The 20,641-nt window shown below is 38.4% G+C and overlaps 1 protein-coding gene across 3 annotated transcripts in view; it reads left to right on the top strand.

Annotated features, from left to right (window-relative positions):
• RELCH (RAB11 binding and LisH domain, coiled-coil and HEAT repeat containing) overlaps positions 1-14,429 on the top strand; it is a 76,680-nt gene extending 62,251 nt beyond the window's left edge. For all 3 annotated transcript variants that reach the window (XM_077786083.1, XM_077786085.1, XM_031503937.2), the window contains 6 exons: positions 493-556; positions 2,094-2,232; positions 2,583-2,699; positions 3,683-3,771; positions 8,514-8,584; positions 12,657-14,429. In XM_077786083.1, coding sequence (XP_077642209.1) covers positions 493-556; positions 2,094-2,232; positions 2,583-2,699; positions 3,683-3,771; positions 8,514-8,584; positions 12,657-12,777 — 601 coding nt within the window. In that variant the 3' untranslated portion in view covers positions 12,778-14,429. The remainder of the gene's footprint in view (positions 1-492; positions 557-2,093; positions 2,233-2,582; positions 2,700-3,682; positions 3,772-8,513; positions 8,585-12,656) is intronic.
• Positions 14,430-20,641: the final 6,212 nt, after the last annotated feature.

The following is a 20,641-nucleotide window of genomic DNA, read 5'->3' as shown; positions in this document are numbered from 1 at the left end:
CATTTTGATGTGGTATTTCTTTCAAGCTAAGACGGGATGCTTTGCTGATCTCACTAACAACTTGTTACTAACAGATGCTCCAGCATGAATAGAGTCTTAGTGGCTTTAATGTCTTGTGTGGGTGACTAAACCAAGAACAACCCCAAGAGTCTGCCTGCCCATCCTCAGTCACAGCTAACCCAGTTCTTCACATTTACCAAAGCGTTTTTTATTGCATGTTGACTGGTTTACAGCTGACTCTTCGAGGCATGAGTGAAGCATTAGTTGACAAGCGGGTTGCTCCGGCCCTTGTTACCTTGTCCAGTGATCCTGAATTGTGAGTTTCGGACTGAGACCTTGAGATAATCCTGTCTTTTTCCTGGTCTGCTTTTTTTTTCCCTTTGTCATTGCTAGAACTAATGTAAATTAAAAGTACTAATTTTTTAATTTTTATATAAGTAGTTTTGTTCTTGTTGTTGAATACATCTTAAAGACCCTATTCTTCCATTGTAGTTCAGTAAGGATTGCTACAATCCCTGCTTTTGGGACCATCATGGAAACTGTTACTCAGAGAGAGGTAAGACACCTGTTGTCACCTGTGATTTTGTATAATAAAGAAGAGGATAATTTTTTAATAAATCCAGAAGAAAAGAAAGGGCAAGTCATAAATTCTTTCTTTCTTTCTTTCTTTGTTATATTCTCTTCCAAAGTTCTTTCTGGTTTTGCAATGGGCTTTTTTTTTTTTCTGTCTAAACAAACCAACCCTTGTAACTAATAAAAACATTTCCTTCTAAATCTCAACCAAACATAAACAAACAGAGACAGATAAGTAGAGGGGAGGCCTGTACCAGAAGATGGGAAACCCCATGCTCAAAATGTTTTCTAAAACCTTCTCCAGTACAGTTATAAAATCTAACTCCATTATTTCCAAATGAAATATTTCTATTTTAAAATGGTGACCAAAAACATCCACATATTGTACTATTGTATATTATACTTTTTTTAGGTGCTTTAGGGTATCCTGCTTGGCTCCCAAATACTTTAGAAGAACACAAGACTCTTGTTGTTCCAGTCATATCTGCTAGTTTAGCCCTTGGTGTCCAAGATGGCACTAAAAGACATAATGATATTAGCGAAGTATTCCTTGAAGATAATGCAGGGATGCAATTCCTCCTCATTTTTTTAAGGATGATACCATGGTAATAGATAAGAATTCTGAAGACAGGATTCTACTGTAAACAGTCGAAAACTGAATTTTGTTTCATATAACAACTGTGCAGTCTGTAAGTCGTTGCAGCTTTTTGCAGAGCTTGCATTCTTCCCGTAATTTCAACATATTCTAAAAGAATGTGTTTGAGGAAATGTGAGTAATGTGAGTCAAGTCAGTGATGACTCACACGTACTTGGACGATGGAAAAGTTAGAATTTTGCAGCTTGGAATGCATGCCTGTAATCAGTTGGGAAGAATATTGTTTTGTTCAGAAATTACTGCATCCATTGCACTAATTATAATAGCCCTTACAGTACAAGGGTGATAGCACCTTCCAAAATGTATCATAAAATGTTCCTTCTTTCAAGTTTGAATCCAAATTAAATACTGATCTCATGATTGGTTTTCTAGCCTTTAGTTGAAGAAATCTTTTTAATTCCACTGACTTTATGAAGGTTACTTTTGCATCTCTGTCCTCTGCAAAAAAAATGTCAACCTATTCATTGAAATACATTACCAAAAAATGCTATTATTTGATTTCTAATTAAACAGGAAAACTCTGTAGTTATTAGTTATTAAGTAAAAGGGAAACTGTTATATCAGTTAAAAAAAAGGGAGTATCAGACTCAAGGAAACCTCAGGAGGAAAGATCAGCTATATGCAGGGACCACCTGTCTGTTGTTAAAAGACCCGTCAGATTTAAACCCTGGTAACAGTCTTTAAAACATAGAGGTGCATCAAAGAGTTTGAAACATCCTCTTGGAAAAAAATCTATAAATTAGAAGAAAGTCCAAGATCTGTCATCTGAAATGCAAAAGATTGTAAACATAATCTGAACTGATCAGAACAATTTCTAGCATCTTCATTCTTTTGTGTTCTTTCTATTTCTCTGGGAATTTTTAAGCTTCTGGAGAGAGTAAAAATGCAGCTAGCATCTTTCCTGGAGGACCCTCAGTATCAAGACCAACATTCATTACATACAGAAATCATAAAAACATTTGGAAGAGTTGGACCTAACGCTGAGCCCAGATTTAGAGACGAATGTAAGTTGCATCCATGGGAAGATGCAGTCTTCTCTCTGTCCAAAAGCTAATAGGTATGCTGGTTACATTGATGGGGGTTTTCTTTCTTTTCTGTAAACTGTTATTATTTCAAGGGCACTCCAGGCTACCTTTTTATTTTAGGTGGTGCTACCACAAATTTTTATTTCAAGTTTGATTCAATCCATTAGATGTTCAAGGACAATCCCATCAAAAGCAATTGATTGGAATTCTAATTCCATGCTGATGTGTGAAGTTTCAAATGCCTGCAGTTGCCACATAGCACCTGTTTAATGCTAAACAAGTCTGTGGAAAGCAGTTTCAAATACTTATTCCTGTATTTACTTTTCCAGTTGTTATTCCACACTTGCACAAGTTAGCCTTGGTCAACAACCAGCAGTCTGTTGATTCTAAGAGATTGGATATCGCTACCCACCTGTTTGAGTCCTACAGTGCTCTTTCCTGTTGTTGTATCCTTTTTTCAGAGGAAGTCTAGCTGTTATTTCTCTGGTGGTGAGAGAAGTTTAATATTAGAGAAATAATTACGTTTGTATTTGAATCTGTGATATAAAACATGATCTATTCAATGTAAGGGGGAGGTTTTATAAGATGATGAATATCATGGAGTATCTGGACACCAGGTACCCACCAAACCACTCTCGTTCCCCTCCTCAGCAGGATGGGTAAGGGTGGGGGAGAAAATCGGATGGAGGAAAAACTCGTGTCAAAATAAAGGCAGTTTAGTAAAGCATAAGCTATGCATGGAAGCAAAGCAAAACAGAAGATTTATTCTCTACTTTCCGGCTATTTTCCAGGAAGCAGGGCTTCAGCACATTTAGCAGTCACTCCAGAACACACACTTCATAATAGCAAATGGTCCTGCCCTTCCACCACCAGTTTCTCTTAGTTTTTATATCTGAATAAGCATCATATGGTGTGGAACATCCCTCTGGTCAGTTTGGGTCAGCTGTCCAGGCTGTGTGCCCTCCCCCAGCCTACTGATGGGGGGAATGTTTAGAGAGAGCGCTGATGCTGTGCCAGTGCTGCTCAGCAGTAGCCTAAGCACTGGTGTGTTGCCAACACCTTTCTAGGTACCAGTGCAAAGCACTGCACTGAGGACTGCTGTGCAGAAAATGAACTCCCGCTCAACCAGTTCCCCATATGGTAGAACTGATAAATGCTTCAAAAAACAAAGCTAAAAAAACAAAACTCTTCATCTTAATAAACGAGGAAAAAATCTTAAAATAATTATATGGATGTATGAAATACATGATTTTAAATATGTTTAAGATCTTTTTTCCTTTTTATTAGTCGTGAAGTGTCAAATGCTGTTCCATTTTCTTAGTTTTGCTGCTTCCCTTGTGTTCCATAAAACAACATTTTCAGAAGACAGAAAAAAAAAGTGTATTTTCAAAAGGCAATCCTTACAATACCTTAACACCCTGGATTTTAGTTATTTCAGAGGATTTAATGGTCAATCACTTTTTACCAGGACTGAAGTGTTTACGAACCGACATGGAACATCTCTCTCCAGAACATGAGGTGAGCAGTAAACTTTGTTTACCGAGTATGAGATGTAGGTGGCAGAAGTTAAAATGTGATGGCATTTAAAACCAGAAGTTAAGGAGAACTGCTCATAAGTGGTTTCAAAACATGACATTGAGGAGGTTTCTTTGGTAAAGAATAGGCCACATGATTTCAAAAACAGTAAAATCTTGTAAAATATCATTCTGAGTGAGGATCTCTGGAGAAAATACTCAGCCATCAGAAATGCATGTCAAAACACAGATCTTGCTAGACTGAAGAAAAAGGAAATGCTTTTGTTTATATTTTTGGTTTTGTTTATGTTACTCAAACCAAGGATGCACTAAAATCATTGGCTACAATATATCCAAGGAAATTTAGATTAAAATTGTGGAGTGATGGAAAGAAACTATTAAGAATTATTAGGGAAGTAGAGTCATAAAATACCTGGGGTACAATTTGTATCTGGATTACTGTGTCCAGTTCTGGGCTCCCCAGTACAAAAGCATGGACTTAGTGGAGAGATTCCTGTGAAGGGTTGGAGGAGAAAATGAGGGATCTGGGACTGTTAAGCCTCAAGAAGAGAAGGCTTGGGTGAATTTTATCAGTACCTGAAGAAAAGGTCCAAAGAGGACAGAGCCAGGCTCTTCTCAGTGGTGCTCAGTGACAAGACCAGAGAACCATGGGCAAAGCTGGGTTTTTTGGGTTTTTTTGGGGTTTTTTTTGTGAGAATGACAGAGCAGTGGCCCACATTGTCCAAAGAGGTTGTGGAGCCTAAATGCTTGGATTCAAAAAAGCCATCTGGACGTGTTCTTCCTCGGCATTTGGCTTCAGGTCACCCTGCTTGAGCAGGGGGTTGGACCAGATAATCCTCCAGGGGTCCCTTCCAGACTCAACCACTCTGTGATTCTGTGAATTGTAAAGTGCAGATTAAGAGAAGCAGACAGGACAACATGGGAGTGAACAATACCTTCTCTGGTATGAGGAGCTTATAGAAAGCATCAAAAAACCCAAAAAAGTTAGCAGAAGAAGGCAGCTTAAATAACTTGAAAATCTTGGCCATATGCACCTTTTTGGTCAGTACTTGAAGAGGATGAATACTAACAGATATTGAAACAAAGAGATCTTAAGTCAGTAGTAGAAATAAAAGAGATGTTGTTTTGTTGCATGTTGGGGAAAATCTTAAAAGGATTAACATTTCAAGGGATGGAGGAAAAGATTTAATCAGAATGTATGGAAGAGTACTGTTGTAGTCTTTAAAGATTAATACTGCACTTTCGTGAATTACTTTGTATGTGAGAAAATTATTTTATTTTCCTTGTATGTGCAAAAGTGACTGAATTGAGATGACTGTATTCTCTAGGAGTCCTAAGTTCTTATATTCAGTAACAAAGCTCCTTCTTCCACTTACATTTGCCATCTAAAAGCCTGTAGTATCAATCTTTTATTTTCTATGTATTATTACTGGAGGAACTTTTCAACCTGAAAGAACTTGAGTTCAGAAGGCTGAGTCAGAAGAAACAGCATCACTCAAAGGCAACAGAATTGTGTTCCATACCACATGCAACACTGGAGGTCTGGCAATGATAGATATTCTGTGTTCAAAGAGAGGTAGAAGATGGATTGGGAGGTCTTAAACATAGATCTGAAAGCTGCAAGTTAGGCAAAAGTTTCATTTTCTTTCACCAGTGGGATAACTGATTTAATACTGCTACTTCATTTTTGTAGTTAACGTAACTTCTAAGGTTTAAAGACATAGTCAGTTCAAAAGATACCCTGAATTAGAACAAGGGGTTTGATTGAGTTTGAATTTTGTAGTCAGAGAAGGAAGTAAAGACTGGAATAGGATTTAAAATAAATCAGTAAGTAAAGACAGCTCTCAATCCTCCATTACCACATTCTACATTACTGTGCTTAAGTAACTTCAGTCATGATGCCAAGTGCTTTGGCTTTTTAGCCAAAGAGCAATATAAAATTAAAAATATTTACTCCTGCTCCAGTGGGTTAGAAAACTCACTACAGGCTTTACAATTTTTATCGCTTTTTTTGTAGAAATAGATATCTAGTGCTTGATCAGCTTTCACTTCAATAGGATGTTTGTAGGCATCATGATAGAGGCTTCTGAGATACAGTGAGTTCCAGTGTCTGTCTTGGAAGCCTTCTATCTGAAAATCATGTTTTCTGAAATGAATGTCATTTACTGTCTCAAATTAATTAAACATTTGCATAAACAGAATTAAGCCTCTTTTCATTATTTTGGCCTCTATGGTGTTATTCATGATTCAGTGGTGTATCAATTGACAAACACACATTTTCTAAATGACAGAGCCTTAGCTCTAATGGCTTTAACATCAGTACAGAGTTTATGCTCATCTTGAAAGGGTAACATTGTGGAATTGGCTTGTGTGGTGCTGTCTGGCAGAATTTACCACTCATACCTCATACTTGTTTTCCTTTCTTTCATATAAATAAAAGTGTAAGTTGGGCATTTAGGTCAGACTTTCTAATCTTTGAAGGAAACATTTCACCTTGTGCAGTCATTCAGGTACTTTACCAGCATCTCTAGTTCAATGTCAAGTCCCTTCTTCCTCATTTTCCACTTGCCTTCTATGGGTTTTCAAAGTGGATTTGAGTTGCACGATAGTGAGTCAGTACTTGGTAAAAATATTTAGTCCATATACTGCAGTATTGTTTATAAGATTTCAGCATGTTAAGTCTCTTAAGTGTCTCTATATTTAGAGTTAGTGCTCTAAAATATTTCTCTTTAAGGACATGTGATTTCATAATCAGTCCTATGACCAAACAAGGAGAACCCAAGGGAATAGGTCTGAGCGCTATGTGCAAAGCCATAATGTAGAAATTTAGAAATTAAGTTTTAGAAGATGCAAGAATCGCTCCAATTCATCCAAGAATTACAACGCCTTCCCAGAACGAGCTGTGCAATGGATGGGAAAGCCATCCTGTTATTGAAATGATCCTGGGTCCTTGATTAATTATTCTCCCCTTTGATAAAGGCTTCATATTGTTGATATTTAGAACATCTGGATTCAGATGTATAAAAATGTAGGAAAGCTCCAGTGCACAGGTGGAAATTAAAAGTAATAAAAATTATGGTGGCTGTGCTTGAAAATTTCGGGGCTTTTTTGATACAGAACAAAAAGCTTGTTTTTTCACTAGAATTCTGAATGTATTTCTCTTGTACCTCAGTACTCTTGAGCCTAAATATTTGTATAACATTTTATGCAAATGGGGGACAGCAAATGTAGCAGGAAGAGTTGTAGTCCTGTTTGAATGCCACTCTCTGAAACACTCAAGGGTGTGTAACACCTGCTACCTAAAATGTTTCAAATGCTGAAGTAATTCTGGATAAATAGAGTGAGCAGTGGCACAGGTCTGCAGACCAGGCCACATCTTATCAGTGTAATTAAAGGTTGTGCTGCAGACTTGACAGAAACTAGAATTTTAATTGTAGCAAATACATTTCAAAATAGTTATCAGTTGGTAGTAACCCCATTAGTGACTCATCTGTATTTCAGAGATTGAAAATAGGTTTTTTCCTTTCTTGTATATATTCAGGTTTGGTAAGACAGTACTAATTTTAATTGCTTGTGGCTTTGAGATTTTAAGTTTAGTGTCTCAAAAAAGTATTTTGCTTTCTTCTGAGCTGTGGCAGAGGAAGTTTCCATTTATGCAGTGTGTGTATATATATGTGTATTTGTATATATTCATAGTTTCATACTTTGCATTCTAACTTTTTTACCTAAATGTTTCAAAACATGTCTTGGTTTGAAAAAACATGTGTCTGCTAAGGAAAGCAGGAGCCTCTCTTGAAATGGAAAATGTAACCTCTCTCCCTCTGTTGTAATTTTGAAATTAAGGGGCTCTCAGGCAAAGATATGAGAGTAAAAACAACAGCTCTTTATTAGGAAAAGTAAGAATAAAAATGCAGTAATACAAAACAACACTGTCAGAGTCAGAATTCTACCTTGACACCCTGTGGGTCAGGGTGTTGGTAGCAGTCCAAATAGAATGGTGGCTGCAGTCCTGCTGGAGTGGCAGATGCGGTTCTTTGAAGCAGTGAGCCTGTAGAAGGGTGTGGTTTTTCTTCTGAAAAATGTAATGAACAGGGCAGGGACTCATTTATCTGTCCCATGAATTAACTGTATGATTTTGTTGCAAAGCCTCCTATTGGGAATAATTTCCTTATTTTTGGAAAAGTGTAAAAATGTCAGTGCGGAGGTGTCTTCAGTCTTAAATACTCTGCAGAAGCGTTCAACACTGTAATTGCTTAAATAGAAGGAAAAAGCCATGAATCAAGGAACTCTAGAAGATGTCAGGGGAATGGTATCAGGTTGAAGTTAGCACTTCCTTCCATTAAGATACTGTCTTAGGATACTGTCAAACTTTTTTCTTTCCTTGCTTTTTCTTTCATGCATAATGTTCATGAAGATATAGTGTGTCACAGATGTGGGTTTGTTTTAGTGCTGTTTTTGAAAGCTTAGGGCAAAAGGACAGAGTCCTGAACTTCTGTAACTATTTGGAAAACATTTTCTTCCTTAAGTTATTTTGAACATTTTTGTTGTTTCTAACCACAAGGCATTATCAGATAACTGGAACTCAAAGGCACTTGAAAAAAAAGAAACAGGGAAATGTTTTAAACAATTCTGCTAATGGCAGAATTACTTGCAGAGTGGATTTCATAAGAAGTGTTAAAGGAAAAATGTCAAATGTCATGTATCTCTCTTCCTTATGTGTCTTAGGTTATTTTGAGCTCCATGATAAAAGAATGTGAACAGAAAGTGGAAAACAAGACCGTCCAAGAACCGCAAGGGTAAGACTTCCACTTCCCGTTTTCTATGTGCCTCCAGAGTATTGTTCTGCAGAGTGTATTCCATAATGCTGTCCAAGGTTTGGGACCTGAAATCCTGCACTGACATATGCTGTATTTGAAAACAGATTTTGGAAACTTTAATACAGTGGTTGTTTCTGTCTCCAGTATAAAACATGAGACAACAGTTATTTTTATAGGAATGTTGTTCTTAGTTCTTAATTTTTTGTTCATTTAAAGCTGTATTTAAATTTCTGTCCTGAATCTGAGAAATAAGGGAGTGCCTGGCCTAAGTGCTTAGAGCAATATATGGAGCAGATACTTTGTCACCTGCGGGGGTGACAACCTGCAGGCTGAGGGAATTGTTCTGGTCCTGGGAATGACTTTGTTCAGGCTGGTTTGCACAGGACTGGTGCACACAAGAACAGTTTCTCCAGTGTATAAACTGACCCCTATGTAAGTGTGCTGGTTAGGCAGTAGGCTGACTTTGGGAAAATGCCACCTGTGTTGCACTTTTGTAAAACACCTTTTCCACAAACACAGAATAAACCCAGCTCTCAGCAGCAGACACACAGTGCACATGCATCCATTTACTTCACATGTAGAGATGGTATCATTTGTGTGTACTTCCTGATAACAAAAGTAACCAACAGACCCACGTTGGATGTGGAAATTTGGAATGTTCAATGTCATTATGATGAGTTGTATGTGCTCTGTTGCCTGCTTGTTGCCTGGAATGGCCTGCCAGCAGGTAAATTCTTGTGGATTATTATATAATTTAACAAATCCTTAGCAGTGTTGCCAAGGATGTGATAAGATATCTGAAAAGAGAATCTGTTCTCCATCCCGATGCTTTGTCATGAGAATTGAGGCAATTACTGAAGCCTGTTCATGTCATGCTTCCTTATCTGTAAAAAAAAAAAAGATAGAATTTACTTTTTGAAAGAGGTCACACATGGTCCTGAAGTTTGAGAATGACTAAAATAAGAAAGGTGTACAAGAACTCAACAGAAGAAATGCAAAGCAGAAAAAGGGTCAGTCTCTGCTGCACCAAGTAAAAAACTTCAGGCTTTACTAGTAGTAAATACTTTGAAATGACAGTCAATCCTATTAAGCCATTACAGAAACATAAATGCAAACATCATACAACATCTAATGCATTTTCTTTAAGAATGCAACTGCTGAAAACTAAGATATGGAAAGGATAAGTCTTTGCAGTCTGTTCCTTTGTTCTTTAATTAGCCTTCTCCTTTCTTATTTAATGTTAGGCTATGGTTGTAGTCTTGTACTGTACAAAATCAACAAGAAATATTTTACCACTGAAGAAATGACCTTTTCATATACAGAAATATCTCTTGTTTTCTTACTAAGTGCTTGCTAATTTCAGTTCCTAATTTCAATGACAAATACATATTTGACAAAGGATTTAAATAAAACTGGGATATAAATTACTGGGGTTTGTTAATAGCGTGGCAGTGCACACACAGAAATCAAAGTGAGTGCAAAAGCAATCTTCTGATGTTCTTAAGATATCTTGTCTTTTCCCCTTCCTGTTAGAAAAGCTTGGTCAAATAATACAGGACCAAAGAAATTGTTTTTTCAGAAGATTAAACTCTACATTTTTAAATATTGGATGGATAGCCACTTTTGTTAAACATTTTGTTTAGCAATTAACAAGGTATTTTAATAATGGGTAACACATTACAAACTGATTGCTATAATATGTCCATTAGGAATGTTTATTTTGGCCTAAAGCTTCCCCATAAAACAGGCAGAACTCTGTGTAGCATCTGATTCATTTGTCACCAGGAAAAATTTGATGTTTAAGCATTATTTTTATTTGTTGGTTGGGTTTTGTTTTGGTTTTTAAATAATGGATTGTTTTAAACAAAGTATACTATTGCTTTGTTGGGTTCTTTGATTACTTCTTAAAGATGAGAGACTCAAATTATTTGATTTGATATTAATTTTTGCTATGTTTAAATATTCAGTTTGTATAGCAATGGAAGTACTTTGGAGGCTATTTATTTTGGATATTTAAACTTTTAACTATTCAGGATGCTGTGGATTATGTTTCTCTTTCCAGTAACAGTATTAGAAAACATGAACTTCGAGGCTCTGTAGTTGCTACTGTTTAATTTTTGACATCAGATACCTGATATCCCCCAAACTTTTTCAAGAACTTATGGAACACTTCCTTGTTTTCCTCAGTCTTATTCAGGATCATTAGACTAATGAAAGCACAGTTTGTTTAGAACTACAGGTTTGTCACCAGTTGCTAAGCTTTCTTTTCTGAAGTGAGCAGTTTTATTTTCGTAATACTGCTAATGCTTGGAATGTACAGTATTTCCCAAATAAGTTTTTGTAACTACACACAACTCTAGGCTACCTCATAGTCTGAGATAACTTCTTGTCCTTAACTAGCTGACAGTGAGTGCAAACTGTTACTTACATAATTTATATGCCCTTGCTTTATCATTAAATCAAAGGAAATTGCAAAAGGCATCCATCTTATTGTAGCAGTAATTTCCCAGCTGAGTTTTATCAGCTGGAAATATGTGATTCATTAGTTGACTGGAGATGTTTAATCAAGCCAAAGATGTCTGGCTACATGACTGTGCCTGAAATAAATATTTTACTTTAAAAGTTTATAATTAAACTATTTGCAAATCCACAATACAGCTTTAGTGAGAAGCTTCCCTTTTATTTTTAAGGTACTTTAAAAAGATCCAGAAATCATTATTACTAAGCACCTTTTTTCTGTAGTGTGAAATGGGAGACAGTAATGGGTACATCCCTTCTACCTTTGAAGAAATCATTCAAGCTCTGTTGAAACAATTCAGCGTTAAGTTTTATCTCCTTGATGCAAGTGCGTCTAACAGAACTGTTTATAACTTTTCACACTGAAAAGTCAGTTCCTGGAATCTGGCCTTTGCCAGTAAGACAGATTTTGTGGTCTTAGTTATAATTTTGAAATGCAGAGTCCACACTGAGTTCACAAAGGAGAATTTATTTGGTAACGGTTTCTAAAATTGTCCTTGTCCAATGTTGAAAAACACTTGCCATTTTGACTACAAATATAGGAAGTATGGAATATTTGTTAATATTCTTGCTATGTACACTTACTCTGTCTTGAGACAGACGACTCCTATTGTGCTAAACAGTTATATAAATCTGAAGTTAAGCTCACTGATATGTTGTTAATTTAAAAAAAAATTAAATCTGCTAATTTCATGTAATAGGGGTAATTTCTTATATTTCTTATATTATTCGAAGCTTAGCATCCTGTAGTTTCAGCATTGATTGGATTGTTCCTTCCAGTCCAGTTTGTGGGAAACCTATGAACTCTCCATTGTCCTGTCTAGTATGTCTCAGTTAGGAACATCCAAGCACAGGTGACAAAAGCCACATTCACAACCAGAAGAAGCAGATCCTTACCCAGCAAGGGGCTGACCAGTAGGGCTCAGGGTGGCGTTTGCAAGAAATTTATAAGGAGATCAAAGGAAATCTGATAAAGTAATATAAAATAAAGATTTATTGAGAGTTACTATGTTGACAATCCTCACAGTTTTTAACTCTGCTCAAGTGAAAGTAGTTCGAAAAGAAAGAGTTGAAAATTAAGGAGACGGGTCATTCTTTTGTACTTACCTTGCTTTTGTTCTTCTCTACACATCTGCTAATGTCGCTGTTAGAGGCAGGTTACTTGGGTTAGAACGGTCTGTGTCTGGACTCGTACTGGTGAACTTACACTAAATAAACACAAGGATTGACATTTCTGGTGAGAAGGCAAAGCCAGTCTTTCACAGGGGTATTTGTCACTACAGCAATTCCCTAGTAGGTAGCAAATACTAATGTGGTGACATCCAAAGGTACAAAGGCACTGTGAGCATATTATAATAAATTTAACAGTGTATATATGGACTAGATAGTGATGGGTTTTTAATTTTTCTTCACAGACTGGTCTTTTTTTGTTGAAATCTACAAAACACAATGACAGTTTAGCTGCTTAATAAATAACAATATAATGTTCTTTTTAATTTGTAGTCTCATGCCACTAAATATTTTCCTTTCCTAGCTCGATGTCAATTGCAGCGAGCCTGGTAAGTGAAGATACAAAGACCAAGTTTTTGAACAAAATGGGCCAGCTGACTACATCAGGTGCAATGTTGGCTAATGTGTTCCAGAGGAAGAAGTAAGATGGGAAAAGGAACTCCCAGCTAACACTAAGGTGGACCTCACAGAGACTGGTTCCTGTACTTGAAGTACTTGCCTTTTAATTTCTTCTGTCTTATGTTCTTGTAGTATAATTTTATTCTAACCTCCAAAGATATTTGCACTGCTTTTGAATATCGCTGTGTATCTGTTAATTTTGGGTTAACTGTGGTTGATATAAAACTGAAATCATAGTCTGTACCAAGTCCCTGTTCTGTGTTCTTGTCTTTCCAGCATATTTTTTTTATATAGTGGAAGGTTTTGGTTTTTTTTATTTTCTGACAGGATATCAGCAAATATCTGTATTATACATGGAGCTATTCTGACGGTACTTAAAATAATGTAAATTTGAAGTCATTGTCATGAAGTAATAAAAGTGGAGATTACTTATGTATTTAAATTATGAGAGAGTAATGCAGATTTTTTAATTATGTTTCTAAAAAGAAGAGGAGGAGCCACCAGCATTTGTCTGTGCTTCTAGGGTTGTTTTTGTAAGTATTGTGCATCTTGAATCCAGAGGAATTGCAGTATCTAATGTATGAGACTGCTTGCACTGCATCAGTCTGCAGGGAATGCTCATGTTTCACATGCTTTATGCTGACATTGTAAATGCTGTACAAAGTCCTTCAGATAAAATTCTCGCATCTGTGTGGTTTTTTGAGGGATTTTTTTCTTTTGTAGGAATTTTTGTTTTATTTTAAAGCACTTTACAAGTCTACACATCCACAGGCACAACCACTAAGTAAAGGAAATACATGATAAATTAATAAATGTGTAAGCTACTACACAGGGTCCCCACTACAGTTCTGCAGGCAGAGGAAACCTTATGCAGGAGAGAGACAGCTTTCGTCTTGCACTCAGTGTGCAGTTCTGTGGACTGTAAAAACTAAAGATATTTTGTTATTTAGATTGAATTTCAGTTCGAATTTAATTTTGTAGTGTTTGAAATTATTCTGAGTTTGGTGTGCAGTTTCTTTAAAATGTTAAGTAGACTGCCTACCTACTATTTGAAGATGACATTACAGGGAGTATATTCAACTACCAAATATTTTTCTTAGCAAGGAAGCATTAACAACTAAATCCTTTTCTTCTTATACAGCACTTTCTTCCCCCCTCTTTATGTCAATGTAAGCCTCTGAAAGTAAACTCAAGTGCATACATGAACGGGTATGAGGTAGCAAAATATAAAAGCTCAGGCCTTCTCTGACATGGTACCAGTTCAGCTGGAAGTATGGGCATCCTTGAGGACAGGGAAAGCAAAAAAGAGCAAGGGAATAAAGTACTCCCCCCTGAAACAGAATATGGATGGAATAACAGGTCGAGTATCACCCTTAGATGGAGATAACTTGAGGCTTCTGCCTGCTTCATGTCTGTGCCCGTTGGCTCCGCATACACTGTTCCTGCCACGGTTGTGTTGTGACAGGGCCTGCTGCTCACGTGCACGCCATCGGTCCCCTTGCACTGCACTGATGGAACATTTCTCTGGAGGTTACAGACAGCTCCATGCCTTCGTGTTGCTCGTTACCATGAAATTATGCTTTTAACAGACTGTGAAATGGAGACATTCCTGAGGAATGGGAAGTGGTGACGTTCCTCTCTATTGTTCTGTTGTCAATAAAAAGTTTTGTATACCTGCCTTGTCTTGTTACTTCTGCTCTTCTCTGGAAAAGATAATCACATCAACAGAGCTGTTACAGGAGAGACATTTAATGTACAGAAATTGTTTAGCCTTAACTCTTTTTACGTAGCAGGTGGTAGACTGAACTTGCTCAATTTCCTTTGCTCCTAGACCTGTGGTTTTACTGCCATTTTCATTCAGGGTCTCCTCCTGTGTCTCCTGTGCCACAGTTTTGCTTTGGATTTTTCTTCTCCTCTTTTCTGACTTCTTGGGCAGTTGTTGTGCCAGAGACAACTCTGTAGCCTGAGACTGAAAATAACAGGTCCATGGTTAAGCTGCTGCTTTCTAAAGCAGGGCAGCTGCCTGTGAGAGTGGCTGCTCACCTACACTGAACTTCATCCACTGTTTGGAAAACTTGTGAATTCACATGAGCCAAAAAACTGACAGCAATTTAACTGTGGAAAAAGTGGGATGAGACTCTTTAGTTTGTTAATATAAGTGTATCATCTTTACCCCCATAGGGTAATAGGTTCAGTCTCTCCAGTCCCTTGAAAAGTAGTTTTTGCTACTCACGATTCTACTTCACACCGGTTGTAGGAATTTGAGCAAGGATCGCAGGAAGACCAGCACAGTAACTACTGAGGTGAGAAAATTACTGTGTAGGCAGCAAACTTCCAATGCAGGCTGTCTTCATGAGTTTTGCCTCCTAAATTTCAGGTCTCTGTTAGTATATGTTGGTTGCAGGTTGTTGGTTTTTCAGTGTTTATTAGTTTTCAAATATGAACGGACTTTCAAGATTGCAAGAAGTTGTTCCGTATGGGGGGCTTGGTGATATTTGGGCTTTTTTCTGGTTATTCCTCCTAACTGTCACTGTAGCATTCAGAACTGGAAAATAAAAAAGAGACCTATTTAATGAAAAGTATTACCAGAACATTTTAAATTAACCTTCCTCCCCACCTTTCCTCTTACTATTTAAAATAAGTTAATCTTTTGGGAGAAAATGTTTTGTTAAAAGAAAGCAGTTCATCCCCTAAGGGTTGTCTTCAATTGCTTATGGTTCTGCCTGAGTAAGGATTCTGTAAAAAACCTAAATGTTTGCTTTATTTACATTGCCTGAACCTCTTCAACTTGTTAGCTTTAAATGTCGAAGGTCTTATGGTGCCCCTGGTGAAATTTCAGACAAAATCTTAGCATCTTTATTTTAAATATTGACTCTTGTGTTCTTAAACAAAAGTGATCAGTGGGCTGAAAGCACCTGGCTGCCTCAATGTGTTTTCTGTAGATTAAGCATAAAGCTAATTGGTATTATGCCTATATTTGGTTCTGAAAGATAGTTTTCTAGCACTCTATATTAGGCAACTTGCTCTTTTTGTGTCTTCTCAACAAGGTGAATAAAGGGAGCTCCATAAGAAAAGCTGCTCAGTCTTCTGTTAGTATCTTCCTATTCCCCTACTGCATCAAGAAGAAAAACAATCCTGCTATTACTGTACATGAAAGTATAGTTTGGTTAGGAGAACTAAAAGCAGTGTTTGCATGGATTTGGGGCTAGAAAAGGTAAGGAAGCTGATGGATTGAAAGATTAAAAATTGTCCATGAAAAACATCTGTTGTGAAGAACAAGGAGTTTTTGTAATATATGGTGGGAATTTATTGCTACATAGGGATGATAAGATGATTTTGCAGAAAATTAGATCTGTGGCATTTTTTACACTCTCTGTTGTGACACTGTTAATGTCATTTCTCTGTTCCAGGAGTCAGTGGCTCTGTATTTTAGTGCATTTATGAATGTGAGTATAATGCATTTCAAATGTTTAAAGTAATTTCCCATATGGAACTTACTGATGATGATATTTAAGTGAACCATGAAGCACCAGCACAGGTTTATGGAGCAGAAAGTCACTGACGTGTTGATACAGCAAAGTGATTGGCATGGAACTGATCTGAGGTGGAATCACAAAAGTTCCTGCATCAAATGTAAGTGCTGATGAATAACAGGAATGAAGGCAACAAGATTTCAAGGAATCTAGTTCACTGCTTTTCTGAGTGCATTTTACTAATATTACTAGTAAATACATTTGGATCCATAGCTAATTTGGTTTAGACTATGAAATTGGTCAATGGAGGCCCAGAGGACCATGGCTGTTGAATAAAGCTGTTTGGGTCCTGGATGTCAGTGGTGTACACTGATCTATCATGTATTAACTAACCCAGGTGAGTAACCATGAATAAGTAATCATTTTTCCAGAGAAGCTGTTTCTAAGGTTTAGCTTACAAGCTGTTTTAAGGTTTCCTTAGGTTTAATGCTGGTCAGTTTTCATCCATACAGGTAAGCTATAGGAAAAGATGATTCTGCTTATAGTTAGTAACAATCAAGTCAGTGGCAAAACACCTTTGTCTTTGGAGGCATCTGCGCTGTGTGCTGAGCTTGAATGTGTATCACACTTCCAGTCTGGTGAAAGACTTCCTTAGGCTGAAGATTTCCATTTCCTAGAAACTTCTGAGCATGAGCAGTTCTACTGCAGAAGTCAGTGACTTGAAACAGTGACTCACCACTTGGTGTCAAGGGCCAACACCATGGCAGGGGTCAGTCTGGTTCCTTTCCCAGCTCTGGGATTGCATGTGCTTGCCACTGCCTCCCTCAGTCACCCCATTTCAGGCTGGTCTGCACCCTCTTTTAGTTCACCATCCCACAGAAGCAGAGGGCTGTTTGTTCTACCATTTAAATACTGTTTGTAAATAGGGCTGTCTGCTGTGTATTTGAATATTGCCATTCTCAGAACTGTTGTGACTGTGGCCTTATGCTGCTGCTCCTTGTCCTGCACTTTTACAGTTTTTTCCCATTCTGTAACACCTGAGAGGCCTCTTCAGGCGATGGAGGCAGTACAGTGGAGTCCTGCTGAAGTGACAGCAGCTGTAAAAGAGCATGTGCCTTGTAGGATCATGTGGGTCGTTCTGTCAGGCATTTGCACCTTCCCTTTAAATAGCTGCAAGGGGAGGGGAAGTGGTGATGGGGAAGAAGCAGCTGCAATGTTTAACGGGCAGTAAGGGCTCATGTAGGTTTGATGCCTTGCTGGCAGATGAATGCACTCCATTGATCTAGGTATGAGTCATCTCAATCAGGTGAGTTTTCAAAGGAGTTTGGGATCATTAAGTGTGCTATTAAATAAAATGGCAGGGTGGCTCTGAGGAGCTGGTAATGCGGTATTGCCAAGGGGTTAGGGTCTCAGTCCCCCTGTTGGTGGGTGTTTGCCAGCCTTAAAGACTCATCTCCAGGGATTGAGGAGTATCCTGGGCAGAGCAAGCTCCCCAGGCCATGCCAGTATTGCCCTTGTCCCAAGGATGAATATATGACTCAAGTCTTAGAGGTCAACAGGTATCTTACAAACATCAAAGTTAAAAATTCACCATGACTTTGTATTTCCTCCCTGGAGTATGCAGGCATAGCTGTTGCCACAGTGGCTGGTGATAACCTATCAGCTCAATGTCTGCTTGCACGTACTTCAAATATCTGACGTACTAGCGGTGGGTGGTTGGGAGCATTTTTCTTTTGAATGCTGTGGACTTGAGGTTTTTAGACAGGCATTTAGCAGTGGTACATTTTTGTGGGATTGTAAAAGGTGTGTTGTGTAAACCACACCAGTGTGACTAAGGAGCTTTATTATAGTTGCTCTGTCATGGGAAATACTTGTGTGTTTGAAAATTTCAAGGAGTCTGGGCAAAAGAATGCTATGGAAACTTGCCTTTCACAGGAAGAAAAGAATTTCAAGTTGACAACTTTTTTTTTTTTTTTTTTTTTGTGTATGAATTGGGGTTTTTTGTAAATAATAGAACTTCTTAAAATTAATTTATTTTAATAGCTAGCTTTCTCAAATAAAACTAGAGCCTCCTGTGCTAAAATGTGCAGATATTTTTCTAACTTTTTTCTCCAAGTGTAGAAAGCTCCACATGCTGGGTCATACAGTAGGGCTCCCTCCCTGCAGTGGGTGATGAGGCAGCTGAAAGCAGCCTTTTTCCCTGGTCCCATGGCAGACTCTGCATGGATTGCTGGTACTCCAGAAGCTGTCCTGTGAGCCACCTGCCCCGCAGGGCATCCCTCTGGTTTAGAGGGATCTTTCCCAGAGCTCTGACTTCGCACTGCACTGCCTTTCTTGCTCACCTGCTGAGAGGCAGGTGCTCATATTTACACAATCTGTATTTAGTCCACAGACTGAAACCCCAGATAGCCTTTGTGACACATAATGAAAGAAATGAAAGAAAACCATTGGTCGTGATCATGCCTTCATCTCATCTTTTATCCCTCGGCAGCATGTGAGAGGCTAGGGAATGCCTTCACAGCCTTCCTGCACATGAGAAAAAGTTTCCTAGGGTGCAACCATCTGCTTTTCAGTGTTGCTTCTCTACCTGAGTTTCTGTCACCTCACTTGGAAGACCTGGATTTAACACAGAGCCTCCTGGTTCTCCCTCCTGGGGAAAGGGGCATCACAAGGTGTTGGTGTCCTTATGCAAGTAAGGGGAGCTCAGTGGCATGGATAAAGTAAAGAACAGCTAGGGACATAAACATGAGTGTACAGGTGCTGCTCAGATGCTCTGGAGTGTCCACCATACCATTCCTGACCTTTGTTTCTTGGGTTGAAAGTTTTGGAAAGATGGGAGACAAATTCGGGCATTGGCTGGGACTGAGTTGCCATTTATCCAAGCTCCTGTAGTTTTTACACTGATGCTGAAGGGGTTTAATTTTCACACAGCTACAAAACTTGCAGTGTTACATTGATGTAGATAGCAACTTTTAGAATAGCATTTAGCAGGTAATACCCACTTTTCTCTCTCTAGGAAGGAAGTAAGAAGAGATCCATACTGACCGCAGCCCTGCTAAGCGGTTAGCCAGGCTCACGGTTTGTTTTCCATGGCAGGCATCACCAAAGAAGGGATCCTGGAATTATCCAAGCTATTATTTTCATTCTGTCCACTGCTAAGGCTGCACAGGGTTTTCCATCTTTCATAAGAGCTTCCCAAATACTAATCCAGTTTATGCTTGTGTGCCACAGTGGTGAACAGAAACAAGAGGCACCCAAATGCCACCGTTAAGTTTGAAACCTTAATATTTCAAGCATTTTGGTTTTATTCAAAACAGGTGCTTTGCAAAGGTAGCTGACAAAATAATGTTGTGTAAGATTAAAAAAAATAAATTCTAGAACAGATGGACAAACCAGTTTTGGTATAAATGTTTAGGTTTTATCTGAGCTACATAGAATAATATATGTGTAATTGTGAGAGAATTGACAGTGCCACACGTTCCCTGGTTCATATTTTACAGCATTCACATTTTAGTTTCTAACAATCTACTGCAATCCATAATTAAGACTGTAAAGCACCCAGTAGTGGCTTCTGTGGGTTTTGGCTCAGAAACATAAAATTTAACTTGGAGGAAAATGTCTGAGCTTTCAAAAAGACGCTGTTTTCACATAGTGATAGAAAATGAGAAATTTCAGCCCAAACAAGAAATATTTCAGGTAGGATCAGGGGTGAGAATGCAAAAGTAATTGAGCTGATGTGCAGTACCGACTGCTCTGGAGCTCCTGAGCTGTACAGGGCTTGGCTTTACTCGATGCCTTCAAAGTCTTCACTTGTCACCTTCAGAGCAAGATGATAACACATCTAACTGCTCATGAGAGTGTGAGTTTGCTCTTGTTAATCTCTGGTTAGAAGGAGCAGTTGGTAAATAAACAGAGTCTATAGCCTTGGTGTTGTGCTAAATGTGAAAAGGGGAAGAGACTTAACAGACTGTTCTGTTTAAAAAGAAACATTTCCTTGTACCATAAACACAAGCATTTTAAAACATCCCTGCTGGCACAGAGCTGCATGTTTTCAGCAATGAGTGGACAAGGCTCTGGCAGAAGGATCTTGCCCCGGTGCTGTCCCTCCCTCTCAATGGGCTCCCTCCAGGACCAACCAGGGCTAGCAATGCTGCCAGCAGCCGGGCACACACCTTTGCACATGTCACACCTTACCTTGCAAAGCCCTGGTGAAGTCGGCTTCTGGGTGCTGTGGCCATCCCTCCTACTCCTCACTCCCAACGCAGTTCTGTTCTGGACCAGCAGCCTGTCCAGTCCAAGTATGGTGAGACCCTGACTCCTCAAGTGGGGTGACAGGGCTCTAACACTGCACTTACAAGCTTGATCAGCATTATCCTTGCCCAGTCACCTCCAGAAGAGCGAGGGCATCAGAAGCAGC

The sequence above is a fragment of the Lonchura striata genome, chromosome 1 (assembly GCF_046129695.1).
Source record: "Lonchura striata isolate bLonStr1 chromosome 1, bLonStr1.mat, whole genome shotgun sequence".
NCBI lineage: Eukaryota > Metazoa > Chordata > Aves > Passeriformes > Estrildidae > Lonchura > Lonchura striata.
Note: the sequence above shows the minus strand (reverse complement) of the source record. Positions and strands in the feature narration are given on the sequence as shown.